Raw genomic sequence first — 14,428 nt, 5'->3', positions numbered from 1 at the left:
GCTCAAAATATTGCTAGTCCTTTCCCTTTTACCATTTTCTCCATCCAGACTAGCAATCCTGGACAACACACCCACATGTTGCAATAACTTCCCCGCCCGATGCTCAATATAATACTGAAAGGGCTGTAATGCCAAATACCACCTCATGAGTCTCGCATTATTGTTCTTCATTTGCCCTAACCATTTTAAAGGAGCGTGGTCAGTAATCAGTTTAAAAGGGCGTCCCTCCAAATAATACTGACACTCTTGAATAGCCCACTTAATGGCCAGACACTCCCTCTCAATGTTGGCATACCGAGTTTCATGAGGCAGCAGCTTCCGGCTTAAATATAAAATTGGGTGTTCCTCCCCCTCATGTACCTGGGATAATACAGCACCTAACCCCACACCTGAAGCATCTGTATGCAACACAAAAGGTTTCTCAAAGTCCACCGTTCTAAGCAGGGGTTCCTCACACAATGCTAACCGTAAAGCCGAAAAGGCTTGCTTCTCTCTCTCTCCCCATCTAAGCTGATTAGGTCTATTCCCTTTCAACATGTCTGTCAATGGAGCTGCCAGAGAGGCAAAGTGAGGAATGAACCTTCTGTAGTATCCTGTTAACCCCAGAAACCCTCTCAAACCTTTCTTGGTGGTGGGCAAGAGAAATTGACGGATACTCCTCACCTTGTCACACAAGGGTCTTACCTGTCCATTCCCCACTTTATATCCAAGATACTTAACCTCAAAACCGTTCAGCTTAGCTAGGCTTTTTCCCCAGCACAGCTTAGCCAGGCTTTTAAAGATCCACCACCCTCACTTGTCAACACTTTACCTCTTGACAACCACCCGCTGGATCTCTCCTGACTATTACTCTTTCCTGATACTTTTGGACTCCTCCAGAATTCACTCTTCTTCTCCAGCCACTTCCTCTCCCACCTCCATTTCCTCTTCCACACCTTCTCCTCCTATCTGCTCCAACTCCTCCCATTCCATCCCCCCATTCTCCACCCCCTCCCTCAGGTGTTCCACCCTCTCCTCAGCTGATTCCATCTCCCAATCAGCCCCCTCTCCTTTCCTCTCAGGTGGCTCAGGTACTCGTTTGTCCTCCTCTCTCCTATTCTTCCAGGCAGTCTGAAATCTGTGTTCTCTACGTTCCTGCCTCCGCCCCTCCCGCAATGCATTCTGGGATCTGTAGTTTTTCCACTCTGGCTTTTCTCTCTTCCCCCCTGCATTCTGGGCTCTGTGGCTTCTCTGATTCTCACAATATATATATATATATATATATATATATATATATATATATACAAACCAAGGAGAGTATTGTCTCCTCTCAGCCTCGTACAAGCCATAGACATCTAGCAACGCATAAAGCTTTGCCTTGATGGACAAAAGTGAAGGAATTTGCATTTAGGATTAGTGGTGTGCAAGCCAAAACTGTTTAACCCTTTAGTATCCAATGTTCCTGTAATAAGCCATATGGGAACAGATTGATGGGAACATTGGACACTAAAGGGTTAATTTTGTATAGTCTCCTGTGTCACCTATGGGATTTTTAAATTTTATTCATTTAATTTACATATATATATATATATACAGATGACGTTTAATGTGAGCAAGTGCAAAGTGATACATATGGGAAAGAGGAACTCAGATTATAGCTACATGATACAAGGTTCCACATTAGGAGTCACCAACCAGGAAAAGGATCTAAGTGTCATTGTTGAAACCCTCTGCTCAGTGTGCAGCGGTGGCTAAGAAAGCAAATAGAATGTTAGGAATTATTAGGAAACGAATAGAAAACAAAAAATGAGGATGTTATAATGCCTTTGTATCGCTCCATGGTGCGACCACACCATGAATACTTTGGGCGATTCTGGGCACCGCATCTCAAAAAAGATATAGTGGAATTAGAAAAGATACAGAGAAAGGTCACAAAAATGATGAAGGGGATGGGGCGACTTCCCTTTGAGGAAAGGCAAAAGCGGCTAGGGCTCCTCAGCTTGGAGAAGTGATAGATGAGGGGAGATTTGATAGAGGTCTATAGAATACTGAGTGGAGTGGAACTGGATAGACATGAATCGCTTGGTTACTCTTTCCAAAAATACTAGGACTAGGTGGCACTCTGAGGTTTGTTTTAAATTTACTACTTGGTAGCCTCAGAGCAGAGGACTATGGTTGCCCACTTCTGAGCTACAGAGATCCTGAGGAGCCACTATCATCCCAGCTGAACCTGTACTCTGCATTGGGGCCCCTGAATTTCTTTGAAGCTGTCACCTAACTGTAAGTGGACATTGTACTGAACTGCATTGTTCTCGCATTGTCCTTGTGAAAAAGTATATGTGGGAAAGACAACCCGCTCCTTAATACAGCGCCTTAGTGACCATAAATTCAACCTATGCCATCAAAGATTAAAGGCTCCTTTGGTTGCTCATAGTAAAAGCATTCCTCATGTATTTGAAGACTTTAAATGCTTGGCTATTGATCATGTATTACAATCCATTAGGGGAGGGGATAGAGATCGTAAACTTCATCAGATTGAACAGCGCTGGATATACAGGCTGAAATCTCTTACACCGTCAGGACTAAACAATCGGATTGAATGGAATGCCTTTATCTAATAGGCTCCATTTGTTTCTTTACTCTGATTTCCTTTTTTCTGATTAATATAACTGATGGGATACTATAGCTTTAAGAACTGAAGCTAGATGATGATAGGCTCAGGATAAAAGCGTTTAAAAACCAGCGGCCATTTTCAAAACTGCGGTCTTTGATAAGGAAGGCAGGAGATAAAGTGGTAAGCGAGATCCCACAAGATTAAGCTGCCAGGTACCATATATCACTCTATAATTCAATATTGTATGTATTTATGATTCTAGGGCTACATGATGGTTATGAAATTCGCTCCTTAAGAAGCTTAGAATGTAACAGGAATTTTCTGTAGAGCGTTCCTAACCACAGTTACCACTAAAGCCCAGATAAGTACCGCTGAAAAAGCAGCAGTATAATATAAAAATTGTACTTATTAGCATAAGCAGAACAAAGGCAATACTTATGGAGGGTTTTTTTTAGACTAATGAGGAGCTCATGCACTTTCCACATCAGAAAGTTTTGCTGATAGAAGTGGAATAGAGGCATTCAATCATTCACTGTTCAAATTGAGGCAACAGAGAATATTGAGCATCTGAAGTCTTTTTCCTCCTATATACCAACCAATAGATGAATCAGAGAGATATGCTTGCACATTTAGAAATAAAACTGCAGTTTATTAGCAAGTGCCATATATAGTTTGATTTGTCTTGCAGTACTATGGCAATTCACTAAAGAGATAAAGGAGCTTGGACTTTCTCTGAGTTAAGGGGTAAAGCATCAGAGACATTGTAAATACTACAGTTGCCACTTGCATTTGAATGGGCCTCTGCTACATTGTATTTTGCTAGAAGTGACTTTATTTGAGTAAACGGTTCAGAACACCATCCTTGAGAGAGCGGACAACTATGGATAAAGAGTGAAGTTGCTTATCGGCCTCCCGGAGGGTTCCGATCCCAGCCCTGGTCCCAACCTACAAATATTGTTTATGTACAGGTGTTATCCATATTCCAGGTACATTTAGGCCACTGGTTCCCAAACCTGGTCCTGGAGGCACCCCATCCAGTCAGGTTTTCAGGATATTCACAGCTGATATTCAAGTGGAGGCAGTGTATTTAAATCGCTCTCATATAATATTCATTGTGGATATTCTGAAAACCTGACTGGATGGGGTGCCTCCAGGACCAGGTTTGGGAACCACTGCATTAGGCGATTGCCTAGGCTAAACACCAACTCCAGGTTACAATTTTATGATTTTAAGGGATCGGAGGATACAGTCTGCCTGGTGGCATGGTAACACATCCAAAAAAAACTGTGGTCAGCTCTGGTAATGCTTTTTCTTTTTACCACCTTCAAGCATATTCCTATTTTGGTTTTCCTGTCAAGTAAAAAAATATTAGACTCCAAAATGCTGCATGAACAGAGTGTTAATTAACTGATAAACCCTACAGTAGCCGGAACTGGGTTTCCCAAGTGACAAACAAGTAAAAGCAAGCATCAGGTAGAGCACCCTAACAAGGGGAACTACAGATTTAAAGAATTTGATACTAAAAATTAGAAAACTTGTTCATGACTGAAACATCCTCCTTTATAAATAGATCATTAAGATATTTGGAAAAGCTCAGGTCACAGTTCTGCCCTGCAATGGCAAAAGGAAGCAAGTGCTTCAGTAAAAATAGGAACTTGCTTCTTTTTCTCATTGCAGGGCAGAGTTGCTCAGGCCTTCTGGTTTTGTATTACATGGCAATGAATTTTTATGCGATGAAGAGGGAACAAAAGAGAAAAGAAAAGTGGAAGGACACGCTATACCTACCGCACTTCCCACACAAAACACGGCAGGCCACACATCTGTCCCATTCAAAGCCGAGATGTTGCTGGTGAAGCCTGGGGCTCCTAGCCACACAGAAGATCGTGTAATTATACCTAGAGGGAACAAATACAGTCTTACATGGCACCACTCTACTGCAGTCTTGTCCTATGAAAATTTGCACAATAAGAAAAAGGAGGGTATCAAAGTATTAGCCACACTTTTTTGTACACAAATCTGTTGATGGTTAAGCCAAGTCAAAAATAGCTTAATATCTCCTCTTTATGCTTTCTAACCAATGCAACATTGAATAAACTATGTAAAAGGTACTGATGTCCATCTGTCTAGGCATGATTGCAAAGCTGCCATATTAGTCAGTTCCAGGAGGGAGACCTTTTGGCCAGTCCTGACTTAAAGTTTTATCTTGAAGAAGTACCTCCATTCTACCCATTGAAATCAATGCTGCACGTCCCATAATGCAGCAGGATGAGGTTGTCAGAAATCCAGGACTGGTCTAGAAAATCTCCTGGAACTGGATAACTTGGCAGCTCTGGGATTGGAAATTCACCAAATTTGGCATGCAGGATGAAAATGTGACTAACGCAGATAAGTTCAAGAACCAGAAACATTGGGTCAATATTTTCAGAGAACCAAGCCTCTGAAAAAAAAAATCATACTGCTTTCTCCAGAAATAGCTATTAGAACTGTTATAAAGCTGACCTTGGGGAAAGAAATGTATCAGCACTGTGTTTTTTTTTTGTTTTTTTTGCGTGACAGGCATGTATGACCGAGTCAATCAAATCTTTCTCATGACTCATATGTATGCTTGTATACATCTGCTGGTTGCAGTATCCAGACAGTCTCGAACCCAGACACAGACAATTTTTGCTGAAACACAGCTATGTCGGGTTATTGAAACTATTTATGGCTTTGGTAACTAATAAAGTCGGTGCCACTGGTGGAATTCCTGACTCCTCAGTCGCATACTTTGGGTCATCTCTGTTCCTATTGACCATGGAGACTAGTTTTCCTTTTTCTTGTCTCTGTCTCCTTTTAATTTGTAGCTCAAGGTGAGTTACATTTGAGTACAAAAGGTATTGTTCTGTCCCCAGAGGGCTTACAATCTGTTTGGAAGGGTAAAGTGACTTGCCCAAGATCACAGGGAGCCACTGTAGGATTTAAATTGGGATTCCTTGGTTCTCAGCAGGGATGTCCCCAGCCCGGTGTGACATGCCCCCTAGTGCTCCCATCCTGTCCACTGCATCAAGGACAAGCAGGGGAGACAATGGATGAGGCACAATTTTGGTGCCCCACCTCCCTTGCACCCTGTTTGGTTGTTCCGCCTGCAAATAGCTAGCTATGATCCTGGTACTCAACTTACTGCTCCAACCACTGGGTTACCATCCATATGGCAAAGCCCACCCACTCCCCATACACTTCCACAACTTTGTTACAAATGACACAGGCAGACAGCAACAGGGGGAAATACCTGAAGCAGTTGACAAAGGATGGCACCAACAGGTGTACACACACTTCTACAGCCTTATTTCCCCTCCACCCACCTGCTCCCACATTCGTGCACACCCAGCACAAAAAGCTCACAATCTAAACTCACCAGGAATGAATATTTGGTTCATTTGGGCACCTACAAATTTACCATGCACACAAATTGCTTCTATGTGCACACACAACTGCACAAATTTTTAAGTTCTTACATGCAAATGATTGAATGCATTTGTAAGTTCTTGCATGCAAACTTTTGCACACATTTTTTCAGTTCTTGCATGCAAATAGTGCAAATGTATAGAACAGGGTTGGTCCCACCAACATTTTGCCTAACACAGCATCAGCAACTAGAGAGCTTGGGGACGGAAGTAGAGATTGGTTTTACTGGCCCCTCCAACCAATAAGATGTTCCACTGTCCATGCAGGAAAAAATGAATAGGTCAATCAAACATGAAAACATGGCCAAGAATCAGGAATAGCCTACTGGTTAGTGCAGTGGCTTTGGAACCAGGGAAACTGGGTTTAACTCCTACTGCAGCTCCTTGTGACTCTGGGCAAGTCACTCCATTGCCCAAGGTACAAAATAAGTACCGATATGTAAACCACTTTTGACTGTAACCACAGAAAGATAGTATATCAAATCCCATCCCCCCCCCCCCATTTCATTTCAAACCAGCACAAACTAAACTTTTTTGGCAGTGTATAACCCTAATCCTCACAAACCCAGGCCAGATCCCTTTCACTTCCTTTATCTTCACATCTATGCAGAAGTCATGCTTCCTCATTCTTTCCCTGACTAGTTTGTTCTGACTTTTAGTTCATTCCTGAGGAGACAGTATTGATAATAAACACTCCTGCTGAACCACACCTGCCACCCTACAGAGAAGTATGTTGGGAGTTTCAGCAACATACAATGGAGAGGGTCAAAGTACACAGCACAAGCTGTCCAGAAAAATACAATACCTTATGGTAAAATGAACTATGTATTACAATAATGAGCCTGTCTGCTTCAACTAATATGTACATGAGGTACTATTCTATTGTACCTCATGTACACTGACACAGTCCATTCAAAGTGAATGGGCTGCCACCCACCGCTAGCGTGGCAAATGACAGGAAGCCCATAGGAATTGAATGAGCTTCCTCTCATTTGCCACACTGGGAATCGATAGCGCAGCTTGGTAAAAGAGGCCCTGAGATAGGACTGGAATTGTTTAAAAAAGGATTGAAAAGTTAGGGCCCTGCTTACAAAGGTGCGCTAACTTTTTTAGCGTGTGCTGTGTAGATGCCCGTAATATTCCTATGGGGATCTACATGGTTAGCACGTGTTAATTTTTAGTGCACCTTTGTAAACAGGGCTCTTATTTTTTTAGGATACCTTTTTTCAGGATCGTAATGGGTTTCAAGAAATACGGGTGTGATTATTGGAAAATTTGTGTATGTTTTATATTTATCTATATGTACTGCTTTTATATTTAAAGCTGGATCATTTGTGTAAACTGCTTTGATGTGGGTTGGTAGGGAGAAGGGCAGTATAGAATGAACAAATAAAAATAAACAGGTTGCACCAGGCCAAGAAAGCGGACTTTTTTTTTATTCAATATAAAATAAAGTTTTAATCTTGCAACCCACAATTTTTGCCTTGTATAGGAATATCATTTCTTTGTTACATTTCTACCCCAATGTGGCTTACATATTGTATACAGGTCCTTATTTGTACCTGGAGCAATGGAGGGTTAAGTGACTTGCCCAGAGTCACAAGGAGCTGCCTGTGCCTGAAGTGGGAATCGAACTCAGTTCCTCATGACCAAAGTCCACCACCCTAACCACTAGGACACTCCACTTCTCTTTTTGAGAGTCACTATTTTTTTTTTTTTTTAATAAATGCACCAAACTGAAGATTTGCAAAAATCATCATTTTTTCTTTTCTAATATCTTGCTCAAGAACCGATGAAACAGAAACCCAAAATGATACCCTGCACCATCAAGGTCTGGGTTCTCCACGGCGCTCCCTCCTCACAATAGATTTAAGAGCTGATCTGGTTGGTTTCATGGCTGGAAGTTCAGGAAGAGTGAAAACCACGCTGCTAATTCCCCCAAATCGTAATATCATTTTTTTCAAGTTGATTTCTTTTTTTTTGTTTTGTTTCGGTTTGTTTTATTTCTATACAAATCGGTCTAACTTTAACCAAAGTTAAGCTTAGTCGCCCTTCCCTAGTTCTAAACCCCGATTAGGAGGGAGCTCTGCTTCTTACCCAGGCAGCCCAGGAGGTCGCAGGCACTGATCATGAGCAGGATCCGAGAGGAGGAAGAAGGTTTCGGGAAAAGGCTGGGCCCCACTTTCCTGTAGCTCTCTCTCTTCTTGGGCGACAGCTGCAGGACGGTGAGCAGCAGGCTGAGCGAGGCGCTGCCTAGGCAAAGGGCGCTGAAGAGCCGCGGCTGGAAGCTGAGCACCAAGTGGGTGGCTGCGTCCCTGTTGGGGCAGCAGAAGGTCTCCAGCCTCGGCGAAGCCATGCCCGGGCTGGGAAGGAGACAGGGGGAGCCTGCATCAGAGTCACATTTTGCTCTGCCTTTTTTTCCACATTCTTTTAGGTCTCCTAGTGTGATCACGGGGAGGCCACTGATCATGTGCCTAGAAATCCCCTCCAGCTAAATTGTCCCTGCCCTACATCTAAGTACAGAGAAGGGAGCGCACGGAGCAAAAGAAGAGTGAATATAATTTTCTCTTATCAGGCAAGAGTCTCCTCACCCCTGAAACATCTTTCATTCACGTTCAGATCGAAGGAGAAGGCATGTGGCAGAATTGCATCTACAACCCCAAATGCAGAGAGATCAATTCCTTTTCCAGTGTCAAAATGTAAGATGCAAATCCACCGCGTTATTTTCTATTTTGGAGAGGGAGAAAGTTCATGTGTGCAAGAGATACATTCTGAGAGGTTCATGACTGAGTGACTGTCTGGGTGGGTGGATGCTTTGGACTTGGACAGAAGAATAAAGGACAAAAAAACATGAACATAAATTTGGAAAGAACCCATAACAATGCTTATGACTCTTTTTGAGGTCCTTGACCCCATGATTGCGGCCAAATAAAATTGTGAGACACCCATTCCCCTCCCCAGAGGTGCACCTATGGAAAGCCCATACAAGTCCCACCCTAAACACGGGTTTTGAAACCCTCTTTTGGGGTCCCCACCCACAACTTGGAAAGCTCTGACCTTTTTCCTCTGATTTGTACCTGTAATTTATGGACCAATTTATAACTGAGATAAGGAAAAACTGTTTTTCAGGGTGTTGCCCCAGTCTTCAAGGAGGTTGTTTTCAGAATAATTTGAAAAGTAGACAAAGCAAATTAAAAAAATGTTTGTAATTTTGCAGATTATGAAACCAAAGGTTAATTTCATTAACTCACTGTTCCCCAGCCAGTGTGACATGAAAAAAAGTCACCTCTGCCTGATGCTCAGGTCAAGGCCACCTAATGAACTCTGCTCTTAACACATTCAGCAACAATAGATACCAGTGGTCAGGGCCGGCATAAGCATTAGGCAACCTAGATGGTTGCCTAGGGTGGCAGCTAGGGGGAGGCCAGCAAACAGCAGCAGCAGTCAAAGGAAAAGAGGCACTCAATGAACCATCAGCCTGCAGGGGTAGCTGCAATTATGAAACACCCATTTACCCAGGCAAACTATACTATATTATACAAGGTCTTATATTCTGCAGTTATCACTAGGAATCAAAGCAAATTACATCAAAAGAGTCCTCCAATAATAGAGGAGAATTACAAATTTAGAATTCCATTCATAAAATAGCATGTAAAGCTAACTCGAGAACAGATACGTCTTAAGGGATTTGCAAAAATGATAGTAAGAAGAAAGGGCAATTCCAAATCTTTGCTCTTTGATAAGAGAAGGAACGCTCAATGTTTTGCAACATTTTTTAAAGTAGGGAAATTCAGCTTCTGCGAATTTTGGGAGGAAAACCAGTTACCAGGTAAATTGATGATTAAAACTAATCCCACAGAATTTAAACCGTATAAAGATTTAACAATTAAACAAGCAATTTTAAACTCAATACATGAACTGGAAGCCAATGGAGGTTTTCCAAAAGGGGCGAAACCCTATCAAATTTAACTGATTTAAAAATCAACCTAGTGGCTGTGTTCTAACGAAGCTGGAGCCTTCCTACAACTTAAAGGACAACATTCCATACAAAGAGTTGCAATAAGCCATTTGTGGAAGAAGTATTGATTGGGTTATTTTATTGGTAAATTTTAAACAATGGGCTCTCTCTCTCAGAAAAAAAAAAAAAAGCATGGTGCACCCAGAGCCTTGCTGTCCTTCCTTTACCGTGCTCAGTAGGAAGGAAACTAGTTCAGAGGCTCCCAAACTTTTTCAGTTCACAGCACCCATAATGTCCAAGCAATTTTTCGCGCCCTCCCCCCAGCAGGGCCGTAGCCAGACCTCACCGGGAGGGGGGGCCAGAGCCCGAGGTGGGGGGCACTGTTTAGCCGCCGCCCCGCCGAGCTGCCACCGCTGCCACATTGGACCCCCCTGTCGGCCTGCTGACGACCCCCTTGAACCCCCCCTCCCGCCACCAACCCTCCCCCGCCGCAAGCCCCACCGCTGCAACAGATACCTTGTTTCTGGCAGGGGTCCCCGAACCCCACCAGCTGAAGTCTTCTTCAGCACTGGAGTAGCGCCTTTGTTCAACAAAGTTCCTGGTGTAATCAGTTGTTTCTGACGCCTTATGTCCTGCACGGGGCTACATGCATGGTGCAGGACGTAAGGCGTCAAAACAGCTGATCGCACCAGGAACTTCATTGAACGAAGGTGTTACTCCGGCGCTGAAGAAGACTCTCTTCGGCTGGCGGGGTTCGGGGACCCCCACCAGCAAACAAGGTATCTGATGCGGCGGCAGGGCAGGCGGCGATGGCGGGGGAGGGTTGGTGGCGGGAGGGGGTTCAAGGGGATCATCGGCAGGGGGGCCAGGGCCAAATCTACGGGGGGCCAGGCCCCCTCAGGCCCCACATAGCTATACCACTGCCCCCCACCCCAGCCACATGGATCTCCCTTCCCCCCACCACATAGGTCTCCCTTCCCTGCAGCCTCCTCTTCCCAGAAAGTCCAGCACAACTCTCCCTTCCCTGCAGGTCCCCTCCTCCCATAAGTCCAGCACACCTCTGCCTTCCCCAAATCCAGCATTGCTTGGTATCTTCCTTCTCGCAGGTCCAGGATCGCTGTTGCTTTGTTCTCCTTCCCCCGCCGCCGCGGCAGTGCTTGCAGCTTACATTTTTGGGCTGTTTGCGATTCACACAGGCACTCTGTCACGTCCAGCCCTTTCTAATGCAACTTCCTGTTACAAGGGCCGGACGTGGCTGAGGGAAGTCTCTGCAGTGCCTGTGTGAATCCCGGACGGCCCAAAAATGTAAGCTGCAAGCACTGTAGCAGCAGCGAGGGAAGAAGGAGGAAGCGGCAGATTCTGGACCTACGGGAGGGGAAAATAGGGAGCAATGTTGGATTGTAGGCGGTAGGAGGGAGGTCAGAATTTGCCACAGCACCCCAGAGAGTTTGCTGCGGCGGCACCAGGGCTTTTTTTGAGGGGGTACTAAGTACCGGCACCTTTTCCATTGTCTGCTAAAATTGACCTATGGTCCCCGAGTTTTAATGAAAGAGCTCAGGCTCTACACACCAATTCTGCATTGTCATAGATTCTGTGACTGGTTGCAAGGTCCTGGCTATTGTGGGATGGGTACCTCAGTGATCACCCCACCCCTGAAGGGTGGCCTAGCATTTGAGTACCGGCACCTTTTTTGCTAGAAAAAATGCACTGTGCGGCACACTGTGGGAACCACTATTGTAACAATGTCAGAGAGACTATGAAAGGACCTTTCCCTGAGATAGCCCACTACGAAACATGGCACATGCCGGTACCATTAATAGTTTTGTGTATTATATATATATATATATATATATATATATATATATAAAATCTTGACTGCCCCAACTTGACATTTCGTCCTTTAGATTGTAAGCTCCTTCAAGCAGGGACTGTCCTTCTTTGTTAAACTGTACAGCGCTGCGTAACCCTAGTAGCGCTCTAGAAATGTTAAGTAGTAGTATCAAACATATAAATAGCGAGTGACCGACTCACTCGCAAATGCGCAGTAGAGACTTCCCTCTCTGTCCCGCCCCCGCGTCAATACGTGATGACGGGGGGGGGGGGGGCGGGACAGAGAGGGAAACTGCGCCGCCGAGGTTGCTGCCGCCACCCCTCCACCCGGCCCGGGCCCTCTCTTTCCTTCTGAACTTACACATCCATTCGCCGAACGCAGCAACGCACATCAGCTGAGCTGCACTGAGCCCTTCCTTCTTTGCCTGTGGCCCCGCCCTCCTGTGACGTAATGTCAGCGAGGGCGGGACACACACAGGCAGAAAAGGAAGGGGCAGCTCAGCTGATGTGCGTTGCTGCGTTCGGCGAATGGATGTGTAAGTTCAAAAGTAAAGAGAGGGCCCGGGCCAGGTGGAAGGGTGGCGGCGGCGACGTCGAGGGGGGGGAAGCGGTGGCGACTTCGCGGGGGGAGGAAAACCTCAATACCAGCCCGTTTTTATGGGCTCAACGGCTAGTATATATATATATAGTCAACTGCTCCTCTCGCTCGAGTTATCGGCTCTCGCTCCCACACTTGTCCGTGCTGTCTGCTTCCAACTCCACACTCATCAGTGCTGTTCACTCTCACATCCACACAGTTCAGCTAGCCAGGCTTTTCTACACAGTTCAGCTAGCCAGGCTTCTCAACACAGTTCCTCAGTAAGGCCTCAGAAATCAGCAAGGCCTCAAAATTCACTTCAGCAAGCCCAGCTTAAACACAGTTCAACAAGTCAGGCTGGAAATGATCCACCACCACCCACAACTGTCAACAACTTATCTCTTGACATCCACCCACCGGATCCTCCTGATTTCACTGCCTCCTCATGAATTTCAGCTTATCTGGAAGTTACTCCCCTTCTTCCATCTCTCCCTCCAACACCTCCATCCTTTCCTCTCCTACTGCTTCCTCTTTTGTCTCCCCCAACTCCTCCCATTCCATCCCCTCATTCTCCACAACCCCACTCATATGTTCCACACCCTCCCCAGCTGACTTCATTTCCCAATCGGCCCCATCTCTTTCCTTCTCCTGCAACTCAGGTTCTCATTTGTCATCACCCCTCTTATTCTTCCAGGCAGTCTGGAATCTGTGTTCTCTATGCTCCTGCCTCCTCCCCTCCCCTCCCGCAATGCATTCTGGGTTCTGTAGTTGTTCTGGGCTTGTCTGTCCCTCTCCCGCAATGCATTCTGGGATCTGTAGTTTTTCTGCTCTGGTTTTCCCTCTCCTGCAGTGCATTCTGGGATCTGTGGTTTCTCTGATTCTCACACTAGATAGATAGATTAAAAAGACCGACATGTTTGTGAAACTTGTCAGTGCTGGTTTTATTTAATATTATTGACAATCTTGACAGGCAATTAAAAACTGACTTCACAAAGTGCGATGCTGTAAGTTTGACTTAGATGAGAATGCTGATACAAATGATATCTCACATTTAATGCTAATTGCATAGTTTTATTCCTCAACACAGTTATGGAGGAGGCGTGTGCTGTTTCACCTATGACTGGAACCACAACAGGCCAAGATATTATGAAGGTCGTTGCTCAGTTTATTGGTCTGGAAAATGATGAAGGAGGCACTTGTATTAAAAACAAATGCTTTTCTATTACAACTGACGAAGCACCAGCAATGGTGGGTAAGAACATCAGATTTGTTAGCCTTCTGCAGAAACAGCTAAGCAGGCCCTTGTTAGTTTTCCACTGCGTTATTCATCAGGAGAACTTATGTTTGGAAATTTAATCAAGAGCCTTCAGAAATGGGACACAGTTCTTTTATTCTAAAAACTGATATTCCAAAATAGACCCGACATGGGTCATGTTTCTGCGCAAAGCACCTGCCTCAGGGCTCTGTGTTAAAAATAAAGAACACTGAATTATAAATGAAACAATATAAACGTTGTAAGTCTATGTGCTTTGAAAATGAGCCTCTATGTAACTTTGTTTGCAATAATAATCATTTTTAATTTTTGGTGCATTTTTAGATACCATCAATATCATAGCAGGATATTGCCTTGGTGTATTTAATCCATAGTCTTTTTAAAGGTAAGACCCGCATTTTCCACACACTCATTCCGTTATGTCTGTACCCTCACTGCGCCAACACCAATGTGCTCTATTTATGTTCATGTTGCTTATTATACTTTCTCTATTTTCATAGATTATTAATCAAGGGGCCCTTTTACTAAGCCGCGGTAGGCTCTATGTGCATGCAGTGTGAGCCCAAATTAGACTACCATCAGGCCAGTGTGCCCTCCTGGCAGTAATTTCAGATATGGTACGAGCCTATCACGTGTGAACAAATTATTTATTTATTTTCTCCTACGAGTTCCAGTTCCTGCGGTAATCGGCACTTGGAGTGCGCCGACCGGTCACCCTGCGTGTAGCATGTGAGCCTTTACCGCTACATCGATG

The 14,428-nt window shown here is 44.6% G+C and overlaps 1 protein-coding gene across 1 annotated transcript in view; it reads right to left on the bottom strand.

The window, feature by feature from the left end:
• GPR143 (G protein-coupled receptor 143) overlaps positions 1-8,575 on the bottom strand; it is a 40,406-nt gene extending 31,831 nt beyond the window's left edge. The window contains exons 1-2 of the mRNA XM_030201622.1: positions 8,134-8,575; positions 4,379-4,488 (exon numbers count right to left, since the gene is read on the bottom strand). Of these exons, the coding sequence (XP_030057482.1) occupies positions 4,379-4,488; positions 8,134-8,506 (483 nt within the window). The 5' untranslated portion in view covers positions 8,507-8,575. The remainder of the gene's footprint in view (positions 1-4,378; positions 4,489-8,133) is intronic.
• Positions 8,576-14,428: the final 5,853 nt, after the last annotated feature.

The sequence above is a fragment of the Microcaecilia unicolor genome, chromosome 4 (genome assembly GCF_901765095.1).
Source record: "Microcaecilia unicolor chromosome 4, aMicUni1.1, whole genome shotgun sequence".
In the NCBI taxonomy this organism is placed as follows: Eukaryota; Metazoa; Chordata; class Amphibia; order Gymnophiona; family Siphonopidae; genus Microcaecilia; species Microcaecilia unicolor.
The sequence above is the reverse complement of the archived record's forward strand: the minus strand, read 5'-3'. Positions and strand labels throughout refer to the sequence as shown.